At 45.9% G+C, this 24,779-nt stretch overlaps 1 protein-coding gene across 3 annotated transcripts in view; it reads right to left on the bottom strand.

Moving 5' to 3' along the window:
• Window positions 1-24,779, bottom strand: part of LOC115197046 (dual specificity protein phosphatase 8) — a 62,512-nt gene that overhangs the window by 8,247 nt on the left and 29,486 nt on the right. The window contains exon 1 of one of the 3 annotated variants that reach the window (XM_029758184.1): window positions 897-1,660. The exons of the other annotated variants lie outside the window; for them this stretch is intronic. Within the exon in view, the coding sequence (XP_029614044.1) occupies window positions 897-1,035 (139 nt within the window). The 5' untranslated portion in view covers window positions 1,036-1,660. Of the gene's footprint in view, window positions 1-896; window positions 1,661-24,779 lie in introns of those variants that run through there. 3 annotated transcript variants of the gene reach the window in all.

The raw sequence follows: 24,779 nt of genomic DNA, 5'->3' as shown, positions 1-24,779 counted from the left end.
ACAGCGCTGAACCGGCTCACTGCACTGAACCGGCTCACAGCACTGAACCGGCTCACTGCATTGAACCGGCTCACAGCACTGAACCAACTCACTGCATTGAACCGGCTCACAGCGCTGAACCAACTCACTGCATTGAACCGGCTCACAGCGCTGAACCGGCTCACAGCGCTGAACCAGCTCACAGCGCTGAACCAGTTCACTGCACTGAACCACATGCAGAGCATACACACTCTCCAGCACATCTAATATATAGCTACACACACATACATACATAATGTTGGAAATACACAAACTGTACATTATATCTCTGCACACTGTGCAACACACACACACACAGTGACACCTCAGCATTGTCTACTCCTGCTGTGTGAAATGTGTAATATAAAACACCTGGCTTCAGTGCACACACAAATCGATAAAACTGTCAATGCAGAAGAGAGAGAAAGAGAGAAAAGAGAGAGTGGGAGAACCAGAGAGAGAGCGAGAGAGAGGCAGAATGTGAGAGAAAGGGGGCCTTTGTGATAGTTTTACATGTCAATGAGCACAGGCAGAGAGAGTGAGCACTATGTCACGCTGCAGAGCTGAGCTCTCTCTCATCTCCTTCTATCCTTCTGATAAATCCCTCTATTCTGCTTGTCCATCTTCTCTTTCGTTCTCTTTCTTCAAGCCTCTGCGAATCCCAGACTTCAAGGGATGCCTGGATCTCCAGTAAGTAAGCCATACCCCCCCACCTCAATACTGTTTTACCCACCTAAACCCCTACCCTTGTACCTTGTAGAGTTGTACCCCACAACCTCTGCAACATACCCCTTGTGCCCCCAGCTCCCCCATAGCTCAATACCCCCATGTGAGGGTCCCCCCTCCCACAAAGCCCCCCAGCCTGGGTCAGTACACACCTCGTAACTCCCTCCCTTCTTTGGTCCTGCGGACTCTGATCTTCAGCCTCCTGTCTGACTCCTGCAGGACAGGCCAGAAACAGTCCTCCGCCGGGGCTATGACCACGTCCAGAGGCATCGCCCTCAACACGCTCAACATACACGCGTTCTAGTGCGCTCAGATCTGGTATACACTGACTGGACGTCCAGACCGGGGGAGTCCCCCAGGAATAAGTCGGCAGAACGGGTAAACAAACAAATCACTTGGTTCCCGAAAAAGGTTCAAAACTCGACACCGCAAAGCCCCGAGTCGTCACTACTCACACTGGTGGCGTCTACTCAACTCAGACGGTCCCGAAGTCCAAGGAGCAGAACCTTAGTCCCAGAACTCAAGAGAACGGACGGAACCCGCTAACAGAAAGCAAGCTACTCCCAAACATCTGTAGATGTACTGTCCACAAAGTTCCACAAGCCAGTTCTAGAACTCATTCAGATCAAAATCGACCAAGAATGAGATTTATCCTATAATATCTAACAAAGCCATAGAGGTCCAGCAGTATTTTGAGGAATAATGAAATAAATAACTATGGAGAAAACAAATGGTGTACATGTATCTCTCTCTGTCTGTCCTGTGCTGTATCGCCTGCAGTTGCTACAGTGTGTCTCTCCGTGCCTTCTCTCTGTGTGTGTGTGCCCACAGCCAGAAGAGCAGTACCCTATTGTTGTGCTGCTTCACTCTCCGAGTCTCTCATTCGCTCACACTCCTCCCCCTCCCTCTCTCCCTTTCCTCTGTATAGAGGATGACGTAGTTGTTCTCTCTTTCCTCTCGCTCTCGCTTGCCCGGGGAGGGTGGGGGGAGCGGGGTGTGAATGAGCTCACTTGCCGTGAGCTAAGATTCTGACCCCCTCCTCTCCTCTCCCTCCCATGGTCCCTCCCCCTCCCTTGCTCCCTCCTTCCCTCTCTTGTGGAGCCAGCGCTCTGTCATAGCTAATGTCTAAGGCATGTAACCACATTCCTTACTCACCAGACAAATATGTGGCTACCTCAGGGGCCTAGCGAGCTGGAGCAGAGAGAGACGGCAACTACTGCTCAATGGGCTTTTAGCAAAATACACTGTGTCTCTGTGTGTTTGTGTTTAATTAAATAGTGTGTGATTTATAATGTGCAGTGTGTGTGCATACAACAAGTAGGAGACATCACTCCCTCTGAAACACATTACTCAATCTGCTTTGGCAACCCACACACTCAATGCCTGTGTGTGTGTGTGTGTGTGTGTGTGTGTGTGTGTGTGTGTGTGTGTGTGTGTGTGTGTGTGTATGTGTATATATATATATATATATATATATATACACACACACACTAATGTTCAAATGTTTGGGGTCACCTAAAAATGTCCTTGTTTTTGAAAGAAAAGCACAATTTTTGTCCATTCAAATAACATCAAATTGATCAGACTTAAGACGCCTCACAAGTCCTCAATTGACAGCTTCATTAAATAGTACCTGCAAAATACCAGTCTCAACGTCAACAGTGAAGAGGCGACTCCGGGATGCTGGCTTTCTAGGCAGAGTTCCTCTGTCCAGTGTCTGTGTTCTTTTGCCCATCTTTTCTTTTTATTGGCCAGTCTGAGATATGGCTTTTTTTTGCAACTCTGCCTAGAAGGCCAGCATCCAGGAGTAGTCTTTTCATTGTTGACTTTGAGACTGGTGTTTTGCGGGTACTATTTAATGAAGCTGTCAGTTGAGGACTTGTGAGGTGTCTGTTTCTCAAACTAGACACTCTAATGTACTTGTCCTCTTGCTCAGTTGTTCACCGGGGCCACCCACTCCTCTTTCTATTCTGGTTAGAGCCAGTTTGCGCTGCTCTGTCAAGGGAGTAGTACACAGCATTGTACCAGATCTTCATTTTCTTGGCAATTTCTCACATGGAATAGCCTTCATTTCTCAGAACAAGCATAGACTGATGAGTTTCTGTCACAAGATTCGTAGTGGAGAGAAGACCAAGGCGCAGCAGGTATGTGGATACTCATATTTTAATTAAAAAAAGGAGTAAAGCATCCACTGGACAAAAACAATATACACGACAGGAACAGTCTTGCAGGCACACAAAACGCAGTGCAAGAACAACTACCCACAATCCCAAAGAAAAACACACCCTTCTATATAGGACTCCCAATCAAAGGCAACTCAACACACCTGCCTTCAATTGGGAGTCCAATCCCCAACACAAACCCTTAACATATAAAAAACCTGCCACATCCTGACCAAAACTGATACAATACCTCCCTCTGCTGGTCAGGACGTGACAGTACCCCCCCCCCCCTCAAGGTGCAGACCCCGGAATGCACCTAAAAGAAAAAACAAACCCCCAAACAACAAAAAATATCCCCCTAAACAATAAGGGAGGGAAGGGAGGGTGGCTGCCGTCAATGGCGGCACTGTGCTACACCCTCCCTCCCCAACCCACCTCTCCAGGAGGTGGCTCAGGTGCAGGACGTGGACCTCGCTCCACCTTCGGCGTCCCCCACTTCGGTGGCGCCAATAGCTGCGCCGGGCGAGCAACTCTGGTGACTCTTGACTGGCGGGCAGTTTTAGCGACTCTTGACTGGCAAGGCTGGGCTGATGGACTAGACGCCTGATGCGTGGGGCTGGTACTGGATGTGCCAGCCTGGAGACACGCACCTCCATGCTAGTGCGTCTAGCGGGAAACACCGGACCGTCAAGGCGCACTGGCGGTCTTGAGTGCAGGGTTGGCATCACCCCTTCCGGCTCGATGCTCCCCTTGCCCTGGCACCTGCGGGGCGCTGGTACAGAGCGGACTGGCCTGTGCGTCCGTATAGGCGAGATGGTGCGTACCTCAGCGTAACATGGCGCCCTCCACCTCATACGCACCTCCCTGTAATCATGGGTAGCTGGCTTACGCCTCTTCCTTGGCCTGGCCAAGCTACCCGTGTGCCCCCCCCAAAATAATGTATTGGGGGTGCCTCTCCGGCTTCCTCGCCAGCCGTGTTCCAGCATAACGTTCCCATTGGTTCCTCTGTCCAGCTGCCTCCCGTTCCCATGGGAGGCGATCCCTTCCGGCCAGGATCTCTTCCCAAGTGTAGACTCCCTTGCCGTCCAGGACGTCCTCTCATGTCCATTCATCCACCCTGTTCTCCTGTGGCTTCCTCCTCTTCCGCTGCTTGGTCCTTTGGTGGTGGGTAGTTCCGTCACAGCTGTCTTCAAAAATGGACCAAGGCACAGCAGGTATGTGGATACTCATATTTTAATTAAAAAAAGGAGTAAAGCATCCACTGGACAAAAACAATATACACGACAGGAACAGTCTTGCAGGCACACAAAACGCAGTGCAAGAACAACTACCCACAATCCCAAAGAAAAACACACCCTTCTATATAGGACTCCCAATCAAAGGCAACTCAACACACCTGCCTTCAATTGGGAGTCCAATCCCCAACACAAACCCTTAACATACAAAAAATCTGCCACATCCTGACCAAAACTGATACAATACCTCCCTCTGCTGGTCAGGACCTGATAGTTTCAGAAGAAAGTTCTTTGTTTCTGGCCATTCTGAGCCTGTAATCGAACCCACAAATGCTGATGCTCCAGATACTCAACTAGTCTAAAGAAGGCCAGTTTTATTGCTTCTTTAATCAGGACAACAGTTTTCAGCTATGCTAACATAATTGCAAAAGGGTTTTCTAATGATCAATTAGCCTTTTAAAATTATAAACTTGGATTAGCTAACACAACGTGCCATTGGAACACAGGAGTGATGGTTGCTGATAATGGGCCTCTGTACGCCTATGTAGATATTCCATAACAAATCTGCCGTTTCCAGCAACAATAGTCATTTACAACATTAACCATTTATACACTGTATTTCTGATCAATTTGATGTTATTTTAATGGACACAATTTTTTTTCTTTAAAAAACAAGGAAACTTCTAAGTGACCCCACACTTTTGAATGGTAGTATATATATATATACACAGTATATATACATATACATATACAATACCAGTCAAAAGTTTGGACACACCTACGCATCCAAGGGTTTTTCTTAATTTTGGTATTTTCTCCTGTCACGTCCTGACCATAGAAAGCTTTTATTTTCTATGGTAGAGTAGGTCAGGGTGTGACAGGTTTTTTTTCTAGTTGTTATTTTCTATGTGGGGTTCTAGTTTAGTTTTTCTATGTTTAGGTGATTGGTGTGATTCCCAATTAGAGGCAGCTGGTAATCGTTGTCTCTAATTGGGGATCATACTTAAGTAGCTTGTTTTTCACTGGGGGGTTATGGGATATTGTTTATGTATAGTTGCATTGTTAGTGACGGTTCGTCTATTCTTTATTTGTTTTGTACTTGCATTAAGTTTCACTTTATAATAAATTATGTGGAACGCTACTCACACTGTGCCTTGGTCAGACCATCATTATTATGACGAACGTGACAGAATATCCCATCCGACCAGGACCAAGCAGCGTGACCAGGTGAAGGAGTCCTGGACTTGGGAGGAGATTCTGGATGGGAAGGGATCCTGGACTTGGGAAGAAATCCTGGTAGGACAGGATCGCCTTCCATGGCGGGAGACGCAAGCGGTGAAGGAAGGACAGCGACGACGGCAGGGTTCGCAGCCACGACCCAAGCCCAAGAAGCAACCTCAAAATATTTTTTTGGGGGGGACACATGGGTTGGTTGGCGAGGCCAAGGGGCGAGTCGGAGAGCGAAGAGGCATTTTGGGGTGAGTCAGAGTCTGTTGAGGAGTTATTGGATAAATTGGAGGAGAGTGAACGGAGGGGAGATTTAGAGACTTTTGAGGAATTGTTGGATAAATTGGAGGAGAGTGAAGAGAGAGAGCTGTTGGTTTGGCGTAGTATGCACGGCATTCGCCCTGAGGAGCGTGTTAGTCATCCAATGCCACCTGTGTCAGCTTCCCGTACTCGTCCTGAGAAGTATGTTAAAGTTCCGGTACCATTGAGGCCGGCTATACACACCAGGTCACCAGTGCGCCTTCACAGCCCAGTACGTCCTGTGTCAGCTCCCCGTGCTCGTCCTGAGAAGTATGTTAAAGTTCCGGTACAATTGAGGCCAGGTATACGCACCAGGTCTCCAGTGCGCCTTCACAGCCCAGTACGTCCTGTGTCAGCTCCCTCTACTCGTCCTGAGAAGTGTGTTAAAGTTCCGGTACAATTGAGGCCAGCTATACGCACCAGGTCTCCAGTGCGCCTTCACAGCCCAGTACGTCCTGTGTCACCTCATACTCTCCCTGACGTTCGTGTCCCTAGTCTGGTGCGTCCTGTGCGTGCTCCTCGCACTTGCTCTGAAGTGCGTGTTCCCAGTCAGGTATGTCCTGTGCCTCCTCCTCGCACTCTCCCTGAGGTGCGTGTTTCTAGTCCAGTGCCACCTGTACTGGTCTCACGCATCAGGCCTCCAGTGCGCTTTCACAGTCCAGGATATCCTTCGCCAGCTCTACGCACTGTGTCGCCAGTGCGCCTTCACAGCCCAGTGCGTCCTGTGCCAGCGCCCCGCACTTGCCGGGCTAAAGTGAGCATCCAGCCAGGATGGGTTGTGCCAGCTCTACGCTCCAGATCTCCAGTGCGCCTCCACGGTCCAGTATATCCTGCACCGGTTCTACACACCAGGTCTTCAGTGTGCATTCCCAGTCCAGTACGTCCTGTGCCTCCTCCTCGCACTCTTCCTGAAGTGCGTGTCCTCAGTCAGGTACGTCCTGTGCCTGCTCCCCGCACTCGCCCTGAAGTGCATGTCACCAGTTCGGCACCACCTGTGCCGGCTTCACGCACTAGGCGTCCAGTGCGCCTGCCCAGTCCGGCGACAGCTCCCAGTCCAGAGCTTCCGGCAACGGCTCCCAGTCCGGAGCTTCCGGCGACGGCCCCCGGTCCGGAACCTTCTGAGAGGGGCCGCGGCCCGGAGCCTCCCGAGAGGGCCCGCGGTCCAGAGTCTCCAGCGACGGTCGGCGGTCCAGAGCTTCCACCGATGATGGCGGATTCGCAGGATGAGAGGGTTCTTCATCCTGCACCAGAGCCGCATCCTATGCTGGCGGATCCACAGTAGGAGAGGGTTCTTCGTCCTGCACCAGAGCCGCCACTGACATTAGACACCCACCCTAACCCTCCCTTTTTGTTTGTTGTTTCAGGTTTTGCGTTCGGAGTCCGCACCTTTGGGGGGGGGGGGGGGTACTGTCACGTCCTGACCATAGAAAGCTTTTATTTTCTATGGTAGAGTAGGTCAGGTCGTGACAGGGGGATTTCTAGTTGTTATTTTCCATGTGGGGTTCTAGTTTAGTTTTTCTATGTTTAGGTGATTGGTGTGATTCCCAATTAGAGGCAGCTGGTAATCGTTGTCTCTAATTGGGGATCATACTTAAGTAGCTTGTTTTTCACTGGGGGGTTATGGGATATTGTTTATGTATAGTTGAATTGTTAGTCACGGTTCGTCTATTCTTTATTTGTTTTGTACTTGCATTAAGTTTCACTTTATAATAAATTATGTGGAACGCTACTCACACTGCGCCTTGGTCCGACCATCATTATTATGTCGAACGTCACATCTACATTGTAGAATAATAGTGAAGACATCACAACTATGAAATAACACATCTGGACATTTGAAAGTAAGTATTTATATGTATTTTGAAAGCACAAGTAGTTGAGTATTGGAATGTATTTGGAAATATATTTGGAAAGTATTGGCAAGTATTTTCAAATACTCAAATACACAGTATTATAACAAATGTAAATACTCCCATGAATTTGAACCAGATCTGTTTGGTATTTCAAATAATGTATTTGGAAAAAGACATTTGCAAATACAATATAACTTTCAAATACTTCCAATTGAGACATTTGAAAACTCAAATACACAGAAAAGTATTTAAATAAAAAATAAAATATACAGTACATTTATTTGAACCCAGGTCTGGTGTGTTGTACAGCACACCGGTAGGTATTGGAGTGTGTGAGTATGGGAAAAAACGAGAACATGTTAACATGTTTTGAATTCCAGTATGATTACATCATCTTGTGTATGTTGCCTGTATGCAAAGACAGAGATAATGGGTGTATGCGTGCACGATGAGTAATTGCTCCACATTTCCTGCTCTGGCTCTTATCTTAAGCGCCTGTGTTTGCACGCACACACCAGTAATAAGCCACAGTCAGAGCGGTCTCAGAGCTTTACTTTTGCATCACAAACATTACCTTGATCATCAAGTTCAAGTTGATTGAGTTATCATCACCTTAATCATATGATTCAAACCTCTCCTCGGGGACCCCCAGACATCTCAAATGGTTTTTCTAGCTCTTAACTAGCTCACCTGATTCACCTAATCAAGGGCTTGATAAGGAATTGACAAGTTGAATCCGGTGTGCTACCTCTGGGAAATATCAAATACATGGAACGGCTGTGGGAGGAGAGGAGCGGTTCGAAAACCCCTGATCTAGATGATCAAACTAACGCCATCACCATTCATTGTCTTCATGTAGGATCACAGAACTGTAAATATTCTACATTGTTGCAGGGAAAATGGTTAACTGAATGAGCAACATTGTTCAGTTTCGTTTTTAGCCTGCTAATAGTTGAGGTTAGGATTGGGGCACGGCAGACTGGTCCCAGATCTGCGATTAGAGTCCAGTTGTTCCTCAAGTGGCTGAGCTCACCTCATGCTATAAGGCTGTGAGTGAGTTGGTGAGTGACTACAGTGGTGGAACTAGCAGTAGGTAAACATCTGTAGCCCACGTGGTGAGTGAGAGAGGGAGAGAGAAAGAAGAACTAGGTCAATTGGAAACAGGCCATGCATCTTCTTGGAGAATCATCCCTCATTAGACACACCCCCTCAATTACACATACAGTTGAAGTCGGAAGTTTACATACACCTTATCCAAATACATTTAAACTCAGTTTTTCCTAATTCCTGACATTTAATCCTGGTAAAAATTCCCTGTCTTAGGTCAGTTAGGATCACCACTTTCTTTTAAGAATGTGAAATGTCAGAATAATAGCAGAGAGAATGATTTATTTCAGCTTTTATTTCTTTCATCACATTCCCAGTGGGTCAGAAGTTTACATACACTCAATTAGTATTTGGTAGCATTGCCTTTAAATTGCTTAACTTGGGTCAAATGTTTCGGGTAGCCTTCCACAAGCTTCCACAATAAGTTGGGTGAATTTTGGCCCATTCCTTCTGACAGAACTGGTGTAACTGAGCCAGGTTTGTAGGCCTCCTTGCTCGTACACACTTTCAGTTCTGCCCACAAATTTTCTGTAGGATTAAGGTCAGGGCTTTGTGATGGCCACTCCAATACCTTGACTTTGTTGTCATTAAGCTATTTTGCCATAACTTTGGAAGTATGCTTGGGGTCATTGTCCATTTGAAAGACCCATTTGCGACCAAGCTTTAACTTCCAGACTGATGTCTTGAGATGCTTCAATATATCCACATAATTTTCCTGCCTCATGATGCCATCAATTTTGTGAAGTGCACCAGTCCCTCCTGCAGCAAAGAACCCCCACAACATGATGCTGTCACCCCTGTGCTTCACGGTTAGGAAGGTGTTCTTCGGCTTGCAAGCCTCCCCCCCTTTTTCCTCCAAACATAACGATGGTCATTATGGCCAAACAGTTCTATTTTTGTTTCATCAGACCAGAGGACATTTCTCCAAAAAGTACGATCTTTGTCCCCATTTGCAGGTGCAAACCGTAGTCTGGCGTTTTTAATGGTGGTTTGGGAGCAGTGGCTTCTTCCTTGCTGAGCGGCCTTTCAGGTTATGTCGATATAGGACTCGTTTTACTGTGGATATAGATACTTTTGTACCTGTTTCCTCCAGCATCTTCACAAGGTCCTTTGCTGTTGTTCTGCGATTGATTTGCACTTTTCGCACCAAAGTACATTCATCTATAGGAGACAGAATGTGTCAGAATTTGCGTACTATTGTTTGTACAGATGAACGTGGTACCTTCAGGCATTTGGAAATTGCTCCCAAGGATGAACCAGACTTCTGGACGTCTAGAATTTTTTTCCTGTGGTCTTGGCTGATTTCTTTTGATTTTCCCATCATGCCAAGCAAATAGGCACTGAGTTTGAAGGTAGGCCTTGAAATACATCCACAGGTACACCTCCAATTGACTCAAATGATGTCAATTAGCCTATCAGAAGCTTCTAAAGCCATGACACCATTTTCTGGAATTTTCCAAGCTGTTTAAAGGCACAGTCAACTTAGTGTATGTAAACTTCTGACCCACTGGAATTGTGATACAGTGAATTATAAGTGAAATAATCTGTCTGTAAACAATTGTTTGAAAAATGACTTGTGTCATGCACACAGTAGACGTCCTAACTGACTTGCCAAAACTATAGTTTGTTAACAAGAAATGTGTGGAGTGGTTGAAAAACGAGTTTTAATAACTCCAACCTAAGTGTATGTAAACTTCCGACTTCAACTGTACCTATCCACCCATCTGGAAATGATATCAAACTCAGTTGGTATCATAGGTGACACTCCCTAATGGCCATCTAGTGTCACTATTGTCACCAACACCAACTCACCAGCCACCAACTTAGTGTCCATTACGTTCCTGTACATTTCTTTGAGCAGCAAACTAAGTGATCCTCAGTAGATTAACATAAATATTTTTTGTCCTCTCTCTCTTTCTCCTCCCCTTACCCTCTCCCCCCTCCTCTGCTCCCCCCAGCAGGGTAACAAGGCCCAGAATAGCAGGTGTTTAATTAGGGGATTGCAGGCAGGGTGCTAAAAACTCCAGGGAATTGCTTTTATTTACTGCACACGTGTGCCTGCCTGGCCATAAATAGGTGTGCTGGTCACTCTGACCCCCCCCCCCCCCCCCCCCCCCCCCCCCCCCCCCCCACCTCACCAAGCCAGACCAGCTAAGACTGGGAGAGGGCCTGTTACTGGGACAACACCACAACGTTTATACACACAAACATCGAGAGAGAGAGAGAGAGCGAGATGGAGATGAGAGAAATAGAAGAGGAGTAAAGGCCATTTGGGAAAATAGAGACCAATAACTTCTAACCCTACAAATAAACGACAGGAGCGGTTTTGAAAGCCTGTTACTTCCACCAATGCGTTGCAAATGTCTTTTGAACCAAAAATAAGTATTTTCAACATCTTTTCCACGTCTTGTGCTCATAGTATTACTGTTTCTTTGTTGGTTGAGTGAACATAACCAGGACCGATAAAGAAAAAACTGGCAGTTGTAACACACGGTGTTGTTCCTTTAGTGGATCACAGGAGACTACATTACCCACAACACCCTGCTACAGTGTTTCCACCAATGCAATGCAAAGGTATATTTCCCTCTGTTTGTTATTGGCTGAGTGAGCAGAGAGAGGAGAGCAGAGCTATGACCTGTTCCTCATGCCATGAAGTTTGTTAAGTTGTGTTAGCACAGCGGGGCTAGGATAGATTGCCGGCTAATGAGCTGCACCACCTGCCTGCCTGTCTCACACCCACAGCCCACACACTTGACAGGGAAGGCAGGGAGGGAGGGGCAATAGAGTACAGTACATTTAGGGCTCGTACAGACAGAGACAGATAAAATGATGCATGAAGGGCACAAATCTCTCTCTCAAAAGATGCAACTTTTAATGCTCCTAAAAGGGTGTTTGAACAGGGTTGAAAGTCTGACAGGATATGCTTTCTATGAGAAAGCACGCAGTGGCAAAACACGATGCGTAACTTACAGCAACAAGTTTAACAGTCAAAATACATGAGCTATAGCTAACGTGCAAGTTCTGTGAACGTGGATATAGTGTGCCTGTTTACTATAATGTGTGTGTGTGAATGTGATCGCATGCAATCTCTCTCTCTCTCTCTTCCCCTCTTCTCATCTCCTCTCTCTCGCTCTCTCTCTTCCCCTCTTCTCATCTCCTCTCCTCTCTCTCTCTGTCTGTCCTCTGTCTCTCCACAGGATCATCTGTCAGGATACCAGCGGAAAGAGACATCACCCCCAGGCCAGACTACACAACAGGAGGTGTGTGTGCAGATATCAGGTGAAAGCGCCATCGCCTCAGGGTAGACTACAGAACAGGTGAGGGGGGTTTAGGTTAATGAAGGTTAATGAAGTGTGTGTGTGTGTGTGTGTGTGTGTTTGCGCAAGTGGGCTTATACAAATATATATGTGTGTGTGTGTGTGTGTGTGTGTGTGTGTGTGTTGATAGGGCTGGTTGTCAGGGGATCAGTAATAGGGCTGCTCCATCAGTGACGTAATGCCTACAGGAGAACAGAACACAGCTGCCATGCCTGGGGGGTGAGGTAGTCACTGGGGGACGAGAGAGGGAGGAGGGAGAGGGATATATGGGGGGGAGGAGAGATGGTGGGGTACCATGGGGATAAGGGAGAGATAGAGGGGGAGGGTTGGTGAGGTAGTCCTCCATAGAGGGGGTCGGTACACTGGAGGGTAGTAGGACAGTAGTGTGTGTGTGTGTGTGTGTGTGTGTGCAATACTAAGACAGTAACCCTGGGGTGTTAAGATGCACTCTGGTGGTTAAGTTGTGTTCTAGGATGCGTCTGCTTGATTGATGCTAGACCCCCTCCCCATCTAATCTACCCCCCCATGAGATAGACCTTGGGAGAAGCAGACTGCACAAATATACAGACATAAACTCCATCAACCACGGGCAAGGGAGGAAGAATTACACACACACACACACACACACACACACACACACACAGGGGGTAGGGAAAGCCATCACACACTCTGTTGGGGGCCAGTCAGGACCATACTGCCTTTCATCAGCCAGATGAGCTCCTTCAAAATCCCAGTGTGAGGTGTTCACTGTGTATGTACCGTATGTTTGCATTTTGTGTTTATCCCCATTAGAGTTTGTGGATGGGGGAAGGTTTGTGTGTGTGCGTATGTGTGTCTGTATGCTTACCATATGATAATGGGGGATGGGGGTTGGTTAACAGCCAGATCACCCGTGATACAAGTCAGTGTTCGACGTCCATCCATGTCTGAGGACGTCGGGAGATGATGTGGAAACCTGCCACTAGGGGGCAACAGTGAGCGCCGTTACCTTCAAGTAGGTTTCAGGGATGGCGGATGTGCATAAGCATCTGCCTCTAGTGCCAAAGGTACCATGTTCAAATCCAGCCATAGAAAGTTGTTATTTTAGATTTTTGTTTTAATACTTTCCCAAACTTTAACCATTCAGAGTTAATACCTAACCTTAACAGGTCTGAGTTAATGCCTAAACGTAACCCAAATCTCTCGTGCCAAAAATTTGACGTTTGAGAAATAAGGATGAACGTCTAATTTTGACGTGAGACTGTGAGAACTAGTTGTGATTAAATGGTTACGTCGTTGTGTGTGTGTGTGGCTCAGGTCTGATTTCCCTAGAGGAGACTGTCTATCAGGGTGGGTGTACTCTAGCATAACGGATGGTTTATTCATTATAATGCTCATAGGAAGCTGTAACACACTGGTCACTAGGGGAAAGAAGCAGAGGTTGATCTAATGTAAATATTAATTGCCACTTTTATGATGGCAAATATTGATTCAATGGATTATGGAAATACGGCTTAACGGTTGTGGTCCGCATGGAAATAAGACTCTCTCTTTATGCTTTTCTCTTTCCGTCTTTCTCTGACAGTGTTCTTTAAGTTTACGACCTCGCTGACTATGCCAGATGGAAGGATGTCTACACACACACACACACACACACACAAATGAGTGTGCTGACATGGTTGGGATAGACTTGGGCTGAAGCCAGGTCAGACTAGTGTTAATTAGCTCCTATCAACGCTGCAGGCAGCTGACAGACAGAGAGGTCCCAGAACAGAACTTACTGTGCTACAGGCCACACAGCCCCTTCTGCTCCTCTAGTTAGTTAGTTAGATAGATAATCTATCATGAAAACCCTGCTCAATAGGCTCGCTCTATCTCCATCTTAGTTTCTATTTCTCGCTCTCCCTTGCCTCTCTCTCTCTCCTTATCTGTCCTTATTTTCCTCTCATCTTCTCTCAGTTTGTCTACCTCTTTTTCCTTACACCCCCCCCCCCCCCCCCCCCACACACACACACCTCCCCCTCCCCCAAACCTCTCTCCCTCCACATCATTTCCTGATCAGGAAATTATGTCACAGCACACCCAGTCCCTTTATATAAAGGAACGAACTGACAGAAAAACACTGAATGAATTGATCATAAAACATTGAATACATTGAACCTCAAATTGTAGCCAATTTATGTTGGTAGTAATTCCTAAAAGTTGCAAACTAATGTTGCAAAAAACATGCTACTATTTTCCTAGCAAGTTTGGTCTAAAAAAAGGTTTAAGAATATGCATTTGAGTCCTTTCAGAATCCTTCCAACTGACACAATATGCACTAAGATATATTTCTGGATAAAGTAATGTCATAGAAACATCTATATACAGTATAAACATGTATCCTCAGGAGGGCTATGTTTTGGGTGGAGATGAAGACAGTGGCCATCCCTGTGCCCTGGGTTAGGGTGTGCTTTCCTGTCATGGCAGCCCCTATAGAGACAGAACCGCGTTTGGCTCTGGCTGTTCTAAGGCAGTACTCCGGGTCACATCCACCCAGCAGTGAGTGACATTATTAGCAGAGTGCCCTGACAGAGAACAATAGAGCCAGAGGTGACGCAAGGCTCAGAGGAACCAGTCATGCTGTCCCCATAGACATTAATACATCTACATACAGGATCTCTTAGGAGTCGGACCTCTATGGCCCTGACACACACACACACACACACACACACACACACACACACACACACACACACACACACACACACACACACACACACACACACTGCACCCGCCATAGGCGTCTCCCTCTCCCACTGTGGGGGACCCTAATGTTACTTCGCCACATCTAAAACAGGAAGTGGTTGCACAAGCCATACGGAAAGAAATACATTTAAAATCTATTTTTAGATTAAACAAAAAAATAATAGGACACGTGAAATATTTAAAATTAGCCAAATAAATGTCCACTGAACAAAAATATAAACACGACATGCAGTAACAGTTCATATAAAGGAAATCAGTCAATTGAAATAAATTCATTAGGCCCTAATCTATGGATTTTACATGACTAGGAAAACAGATATGCATCTGTTGCTCACAGAGCCTTAAAAAAAAGGTATGGGCGTGGATCCGAAAACCAGTCAGTATCTGGTGTGGCCACCATTTGCCTCATGCAGCGCAACACATCTCCTTCACATAGAGTTGGTCAGGCTGTTTCTTGTATTTATTATGGATCCCCATTAGCTGCTGCCAATGTAGTAGCTACTCTTCCTGGGATCCAGCAAAATAAAGGCAGTTTGATTGTGGCCTGTGGAATGTTGGCCCACTCCTCTTGCTGTATATTGGCGGGAACTGGAACAAGCTGTCGTACACGTCGACCCAGAGCATCCCAAACATGCTCAACGGGTGTCTGGTGAGAATGCAGGCCATGGAAAAATGGGGACATTTTCAGCTTCCACGAATTGTGTACAGATCCTTGCAACATGGGGCCGTGCATTATCATGCTGAAACATGAGGTGATGGCGGTGGATGAATGGCTCAATAATGGGCCTCAGGATATCGACACGGTATCTCTGTGCATTCAAATTGCCATAGAGAAAATGCAATTGTGTTCGTTGTCCGTAGCTTATGCCTGCCCATACTATAACCCCACTGCCACCATTGGGCACTCTGTTCACAACATTGACATCAGCAAACTGTGTCACGTCCTGACCATAGTAAGTTGTTATTTTCTATGGTATAGTAGGTCAGGGCGTGACAGGGGGTGTTTATCCGTTTTTGTATTTTTATGTTTAGTTTCTAGTTTTGTATTTCTAGGTTGGTTTTTGTTTGGCATGACCTCCAATTAGAGGCAACAATTAGAGGTTGTTGTTGTCTCTAATTGGAGGTCATATTTAAGTTGATGTTTGTCCCACTTGTGTTTTTGTGGGTGATTATATTTTGTGAGTGTGTTTGTTCCTCCTGTGTCACGGTTTGTTGTTTTGTCTTAAAGTTTATTTTGATATTGCATTGAGTTTCACGGTCTAATAAAGATGTGGAACGAAACAGACGCTGCATTTTGGTCCGATCATTTAAACAGCCGTGACAAACTGCTAGCCTAGGGCTGGGCGAAATGGCCAAAATATCATATCACAGTATTTTAAAAATGTTTTATGACAGTATTTTGTTTTTTTAATATTAAAAGTTATTTTGAGTAGTGAATGACCCTAGGCTGTCAATACATACATTGTAAGTGATTTAAATGGGCCTCTCTCCAGTCTGATTGTTTTATACTGTTCAATTCAACTTCAACCAAAAATAATGTTCTACATTCATCAATTTCTGCATTTCCTGCACTCATTTGAGATAATTTCCAAATTGCCACATAGGGCTGCACAATATGGGCCAACAATTTAGGCCTTATTTTTAACCAAATGTTGCAATTGCGATTTTACTTGCGATTCAGAGCAAAACACTTAGGTGAACTGTTGGAATCATGGCAATAGAATAAGTATTCTAATTCTATACAATACAGTGTTGTTTGACATGACAACAAATGAAAATTACAGGGAGGAGTTATTGTGACAGGGTAGGAACCAAAGTGTTGATAAGTGTTTCCTAGGGGACCCTATAATCTTTGGCTACATTAAATGTTTTCTCTCAGCTACTTCATATAGCTAACATATTCATGCTTCGTGGATTACTCTTTGATTTAGAAGATACTGTTGCACAAACAACATTATTAGGCTGTTTAGCTAGTTTGCTCTGACTCTGACTTGGCATTAGCGGATAACACGATATAGGCCCAACTTGTTAACACAAGACAAACTAGCCATTTGCAGATGTAAGAAACCCAAACTAATAGTGTAATTATAGAATGCTAGTAGATTTACATTAAGAAGCAAAGTGAAAACAACATCGTTATCATCAACATTGTTGCATGTGCTGCATTGACCATGCAGACTGAATGCAAGTGTCTCGTGGTCGAGGAAAAACCAATGTGCTCCTTGAGTGACAGGTGGCGGGGCTAGGTCAGTGTGGAAAGCGGCATGGAGAGAGAGCAGAGAGAGATGACTCAAATAGCGGAGTAAACTCTAAAAATGGACGTTAGACACGGCGTATCACACTTAACAAACCAAACATTCAAATACCGTTATAGAAGTTAAAGTAAAAAGCCAAACTGGTACGTGCATCAATAACGGTATATCGTAAAATATGGTATACCGCCCAGCCCTACGCTCGCCTACACAACGCCATATACGTTGTCTGCCATCTGCCCGGTACAATTGAAACCAGGATTAATCCGTGAAGAGCACACTTCTCCAGCGTGCCAGTGGCCATTGAAGGTGAGCATTTGCCCACTGAAGTCAGTTATGACTGTGAACTGCAGTCAGGTCAAGACCCTGGTGAGGACGACGAGCACGCAGATGAGCTTCCCTGAGATGGTTTCTGATAGTTTGTGCAGAAATTCTCGGTTGTGCAAACCCACAGTTTCATCAGCTGTCTGGGGGGCTGGCCTCAGACGATGCTGCAGGTGAAGAAGCCAGATGTGGAGGTCCTGGGCTGGCGTGGGTCCACGTGTCTGCATGTGAGACCGGTTGGACGTACTGCCAAATTCTCAAAAATTAAGTTGGAGGCAACTTATGGTAGAGAAAGGAATATTCAGATCTCTGGTAACAGCTCTGGTAGACATTCCTGCTGTGAGCATGTCAATTGCACTCTACATCAAAACTGTGGCATTGTGTTGTGTAAAAAAACGGCATATTTTAGAGTGGCCTTTTATTGTCCCGAGCACAAGGTGCACCTGTGTAATGATCATGCTGTTTAATCAGCTTCTTGATATGCCACACCTGTCAGGTGGATGGATTACATTGGCAAAGTAGAAATACATTTTTGTGCTTAAGGAAAATGTCTGCGAAAATGTCTCTTCTAGGCAGAGTTGCAAAGAAAAAGCCATATCTCCGACTGGCCAATAAAAATAAAAGATTAAGATGGGCAAAAGAACACAGCCACTGGACAGAGGAACTCTGCCTAGAAGGCCAGCATCCCGAAGTCGCCTCGTCACTGTTGACGTTGAGACTGGTGTTTTGCCGGTACTATTTAATGAAGCTGCCAGTTGAGGACTTGTTTTTTTATTTTATTTCACCTTTATTTAACCAGGTAGGCTAGTTGAGAACAAGTTCTCACTTACAACTGCGACCTGGCCAAGATAAAGCAAAGCAGTGCAACACAAACAACACATAGTTACACATGGAATAAACAAACATACAGTCAATGATACAATAGAAAAAGTCTATATTCAGTGTGTGCAAATGAGGTAGGATAAGGGAGGTAAGGCAATAAAATAGGCCATAGTGGCAAAATAATTACAATATAGCAATTAAACACTGGAGTGATAGATGTGCAGAAGATCAGTGTGCAAGTAGAGATACTGGGGTGCAAAGGAGCAAAATAAATACAATAAATAACAGTATGGGGATGAGGTAGTTGAATAGGCTATTTACAGATGGGCTATGTACAAGTGCAGTGATCTGTGAGCTGCTCTGACAGCTGGTGCTTAAAGTTAGTGAGGGAGATATGAGTCTCCTGCTTCAGTGATTTTGCAGTTCGTTCCAGTCACTGGCAGCAGAGAACTGGAAGGAAAGGCGGCCAAAGGAGGAATTGGCTTTGGGGATGACCAGTGAGATATACCTGCTGGAGCGCATGCTATGGGTGGGTGCTGCTATGGTGACCAGCGAGCTGAGATAAGGCGTGGCTTTACCTAGCAAAGACTTATAGATGACCTGGAGCCAGTGGGTTTGGCAAAATAAAGCGAGGGCCAGCCAACGAGAGCATACAGGGCGCAGTGGTGGGTAGTATATGGGACTTTGGTAACAAAACGGATGGCACTGTGATAGACTGCATCCAATTTGCTGAGTAGAGTGTTGGAGGCTATTTTGTAAATGACATCGCCAAAGTCAAGGATCGGTAGGATAGTCAGTTTTACGAGGGTATATTTGGCAGCATGAGTGAAGGATGCTTTGTTGCCGATTCTAGATGTAATTTTGGATTGGAGATGCTTAATGTGAGTCTGGAAGGAAAGTTTACAGTCTAACCAGACACCTAGGTATTTGTAGATGTCCACATATTCTGAGTCAGAACCGTCCAGAGTAGTGATGCTGGACAGGCGGGCAGGTGTGGGCAGCGATCGGTTGAAGAGCATGCATTTAGTTTTACTTGCATTTAAGAGCAGTTGGAGGACACGGAATGAGAGTTATATGGCATTGAAGCTCCTCTGGAGGTTAGTTAACACAGTGTCCAAAGAAGGGCCAGAAGTATACAGAATGGTGTCGTCTGCGTTGCGGTGGATCAGAGAATCACCAGCAGCAAGAGCGACATCATTGATGTATACAGAGAAAAGAGTCGGCCTGAGGATTGAACCCTGTGGCACCCCCATAGAGACTTGTGAGGCGTCTGTTTCTCAAACTAGACACTAATGTACTTGTCCTCTTGCTCAGTTGTGCACCGGGACCTCCCACTCCTCTTTCTATTCTGGTTAGAGCCAGATTGTGAAGGGACTAGTACACAGCATTGTACCAGATCTTCAGTTTCTTGGCAATTTCTTGCATGGAATAGCCTTACATTTCTCAGAACAAGAATATACTGATGAGTTTCAGAAGAAAGTTATTTATTTCTGGCCATTCTGAGCCTGTAATCGAACCCACAAATGCTGATGCTCCAGATACTCAACTAGTCTAAAGAAGGCCAGTTTTATTGCTTCTTTAATCAGGTAGTACAAGTAATACTAAAGAGCTCCATTGTTATCAGTCACCATTTCATTACAATATGATTTTAGCTGAAGAGGCACTTACTATAGTAATATTACGTGAAAGAAAAAGTTATTAAAAAAAAAGTTTCATGAAATGATATCACCGCCAAAGTTTTGGGCTTGATGGCCAAACAAATCATCTCCATTGATCAATACGTAAAGAGTGTGTATACTTGTCACGGGTGTCGTAGGGTAGAGACCAAGACGCAGCGGGAAAATGTACACTCATCTTTTTTTATTGGTGAAGAAGGAAAACACATAAAACGTATACAAAACAAAACGAACTTGACAGTCTTGTCAGGCAAACAGCTAAACAAGAACAAAATCCCATGAAAAATAAACTCCTAATTATAGGACCCTCAATCAGAGGCAACAATAACCAGCTGCCTCCAATTGAAGGTCCAACCCCAATTAACTAAACGTAGAACTACAAAAGACTAGATAGAACATAGAAATATACTAACATAGAACAATGACTAACAAACCCCGGACTAATAAATCAAATACCCCTCTACCTAAACACATACACAAAACACACCCTGAACCACATAAAACAAACACCCCCTGCCACGTCCTGACCAAACTACAATAACAAATAACCCCTATACTGGTCAGGACGTGACAATACTGTATATGTGTGTGTGTGTGTGTGTGTGTGTGAGTGTGAGAGAGAGAGAGAGAAAGGAGGAGGGATATGAGGAATGATGACGAACTGCAGCATTCCTCACCAGGGGCCTTGGGCTTGACAGGAACTCCAGATTTAGCCTGCTGTTTCCGCGGTGATGGAAAATCTCCCGCCTTTATCAGGAAACCGAAGTCCAGGAGGGTCAACGGGAGTGTGTGTATTTAACATGTATTTACAATACCAGTTCCTCGGTGTGTGTGTGTGTGTGTGTATGTGTTGGCTATATACTTACCATACTCTATGAATGAACGAGTGAGTTACAATCCTTTCTAAATGCCCCACATCTTTTTGGCCAAGACACTCATCTCCGTATGGTGTAAATCCATATGCTCTCTCGTCTCTCGTACAGTATGCCGCAACTCTGACTCACTCTGGCACGCACCAGTTCTGGGAAGACGAGCCTGAAATCATCCCCACCATGGGTGAAGTGTGTTCCAGATGGGACCAAAACAATCCGCTGGCTACTTGCATAAACACCATGGCAACCACCCAGGTAAACAAGGAAGGGGTTTTGGTGGCATGCCAGAGATAAAGTGGATCAAAGTCAGGCACGAGGGTAAACAGGAATCCACCATTGTTCTACGGAATGACGCAGTCGCGACTAAAGTGGTAGAGAATGAATGGAATCTAATGGACCCGGGCCAGGCCAAGGTAGAACTGGGATAGATGTTCGTCTAGCCTCATTCTGCTGCTGTTTTTTTCCACTGAAGATGCACGCCAACCCTGACGTGAATATCGCCTGGCCTAGACCACTGTCCATGTTTTAGAGTGTATAGCAGTCTGTTTAACAGTGGCATGTCTAAGTCACATTGTCACATGGCTGTTAAAGCAAAGCACGAAGAAACAGACTGAGCGGGAAGGCGGGTGCCCATAAGGGTTTACGTGTCCAAGTGTGTGACTGCCATGTTTGTTCATGTGTATGCATCTAATGTAAAGCATGCGTGCCTACTGCCTGTTTCTCTAAGTGAATGTTTCTGCGTGTGTCTCCCTGTGTGTGGGCCCTTTAAGCCAGTGGGGGAGTGAGGAAGAGGGGGAAGAGGGAGAGCAGAAACACAGCTAGATCACGTCACATTGGAAACATTTGGCAGCAGCAGACACACACACACACACACGCGCTGGCCGGCATGTTTTCATGCTGCAGTTTTGAGGGGGAAAAGGGAAGATGACATCAAGCTCATCATGTGAGGCCAGGGAGACGGGGGATGATGAGAACACTGGCAGAAACACAACACTGTTACATAAAACGTACAGGGTACGGCTGAGAAAACCAGGTCCTCTGGGGTGTGTGTGCACACAGGCGAGTATTTGTGCCCCTGCATTGTATGTCAACCACTGTGTTTGTCTTTGTGACTGTTTGTAGCCATAGAGTATGCAACTCATGTATGCAAGTGTGCCATTGTGTACGTATTCAGGAGAGGTGATGTCATTGGCATTCTTACAGGTCATCAGTTTGACCTTTCTGCTCCTCGGGCCGGGGCTGACTGGGGCGGGGTCAGGTGTGTCTGTGTGTGTGTATTGTGTGTGTGTGTGTCTACGGGCCAGGGGTGAGAGTACACAGGCCACTGGCGCCAGATGTGACGACCGCAGGAGTCTGAAGAGAAATACTGAAGGAGGAGAGGATGAATGTAAGAGAGGAAGGGAGGAAAGGGGAGGTGGAGGAGAGTGAGTGGGTAGGAGAGGTATAAGAGGAGGGGATCAGAGAGGAGAGGGAAAGGGGAGCTAAGAGAGGAGGAGAGGGAAAGGGACAGAGAGTCAGAGAAAGGGGGAGGGAAGCGAGGGAGGAGGGGAGAGGGAGAAGGTCATTGAGTATAATGTGCCAGACCTCCCTCGGGAAGGTGAGCTCACCTCTTAATGGCACCACTGGCTCCTTCTCAATGAAATCATTGATCTGCCAAGAGTCCCCGGTACGTAATGGATACGGAGCAGATAGGAAGCGAGGGAGGGTAGAGGGGTGAATGGGGAGAAGGGGAAGGAGAGCTGGATGAGAGGGATGAGGGAAAGAGAGAGAAAAAAAGGGCAGGACCATGACCCCTGGCAGCCAACCATAAGATAACTGTGACCTCAATGACCTCATCTGTGACCAATCAAAATACAGCTGTGAACATAAACAATCCAATCCCATGATCCTATACATACATTTCAGGCCACACACATCCAATCATTATTTAGCTTGGTACTCCATAATGTAGTGAGTTTGTTAGAGAACATTTAACATTTCTATGCAATTCAATAGCAAACGATGCGCCAAATGGAAATACGCTCAATGTATTACAGTGTAGTTAAGGGTGGCTTTAAACATTAAAAATACTTTATACTCAGAGTATGAGCAGTTGACTGCTAGTAAAATGGTCTGGGATTATTATTTGGCTATTGCTTCCGATTGGCTCAGTAGGTTAGAGCACTGCCCGTGGAACACCAGGGTTGTGGGTTGGCCACATTATTGCGTTCCTCGGGCTGTGTATAGCCACAGAGATTACCACCCAGTACTGGAAATGAAAGAGAAACATAAAGCTTTCATTCTGAGAGGGCTCAGGCAGGTCATGCTACAGTCCGACATTAAAAATGACGTTTACACACAGACACACACACACACACAGACAGACCGTCATTCATCAGGATGGAAGGAGGTGAATTACCTCACCTCCTCAATAGGTCTGTCTAACCAACACATACATACACACACAGACCTCCTTATGTAGTGCGTTGGAATGTCTCTGAACGGCTGCATTGTGAGAGTCTGCCTCCCACAATTACCTCACTTCCTCAGCGTCTCTCTCTCACACACACACACACACACACACACACACACACACACACACACACACACACACACACACACACACACACACACGCAGGGGCCGCCGCCCAGTTGTATAACAGCACAACTGGATTGACCTTTGTACTGTAGACTGTGCAGTTACACCCAAACCTGATCTCATCAAAGCCTAGAGGCCCTCACACCGCGGCTTCTGTGTGTGCGTAAGCGATATTTTTCATTTCCTAATATCTGGCACAAAATGGCTGCTGTGTATCCCTGATGTCGGTGCTACCAAAGATTGTCTATTATATTGACAAGATAGTCAAGTGACCGCTCTAACAATGGAAATACATGTCCTTAAAGATGGAAGGCAGGTGGGACCACTCTAGCCAATGAGAGGGCAGATACACCTCTGAACAACAGGGCATAGAGATAGATACAATACTTATCTTTGTATATGTGCCATTGTAGCATCTGTGAAACCATTTTAAAGTAGTACATTTTCTTCTTCATTGGCTGATTGCTCCCAACTTTTCCAAAGTTGCAGAAATGCCATGCGCGTCCACTTGTATCAGTGCATTCAAACCAACTTACGAAACCAATGCGAAAATGTATATTCGTTCAAATAAGCCTCACGTAGCAAATTAGCAAAAAAATATATTGGGGACCAAATTCAACACTAGTTGACCGCCATACACTTCGTGGGCTTATATTCGTGGACAGATTTTGGGCAGAGTAAAGCCTCTCATTTCGCCTCTTCCTCTCTGGTGATACACATTGGTGGAGGTGGAATAATGATCACACACAATGTAAAGCGCTTTGGATGGATCTGGCATGCAGCACACAGACTTGATGATCACAATCTCTTTTCCATTCCATCCTCGTCGCCAGTGTAGGGCATGTAGGCACCTGCTCTCTCTCACTCGCTTTACTGATCTCTCTCTCTGTCGGTCTCTCTCTGTGTGTGTGTGTGTGTGTGTGTGTGTGTGTGTGTGCGGCCCAGTGGTATGTAGCTTTAGTAATCCTGAGGGGGGAAAAAAACAGTGGCAGATGGCAATAGAAGAGATTAGGAACAGTCACTACACATCTGTAGACCGCACACACACACACTCACCCCTGCATCTCACTCTACCTTTCTCTCTCGCCGTACCTATACGTCTACCTCTCTCTCTCTCTCCATCCTCTCCCTTTCTTACCCTCTCTCCACATCTGCAGGGCTTGCACACCCGACAGCTGGACCTCTGCCTCGTTCTCTCGCCGTTCTCTCCTGTTCTCGCTCTCTCTTCGCACTCTCATCTGCAGAGGGTGCATTTCTCAACACATCTCTACCTTTCTCTTTCCTCGATCATCTTATCTCTCATTGCTCATACAAACATCCCCCCCCTCCCCTCTCTCCCTCTCATAATAACATCAGGATAAGAGCTATGCTCTAGTGCACTCTGTTCTCAGCATAGCCAACGTGAGAAACAAACCGGCTGGGGACTAAACCCACTGGGGACTGGCTCTGGCTGGGCTGTGTATGTGTGTCTGGCACTGCCTGCGTTCTACTGATGCTAAGTTTTCCTCTCTCAAGCACGGTTCTCACACACACACACACACATTTGAAACACAAACACTGAAGAGTCATCTGGCCATACACAT

The sequence above is a fragment of the Salmo trutta genome, chromosome 7 (assembly GCF_901001165.1).
Source record: "Salmo trutta chromosome 7, fSalTru1.1, whole genome shotgun sequence".
NCBI lineage: Eukaryota > Metazoa > Chordata > Actinopteri > Salmoniformes > Salmonidae > Salmo > Salmo trutta.
The sequence above is the reverse complement of the archived record's forward strand: the minus strand, read 5'-3'. Positions and strand labels throughout refer to the sequence as shown.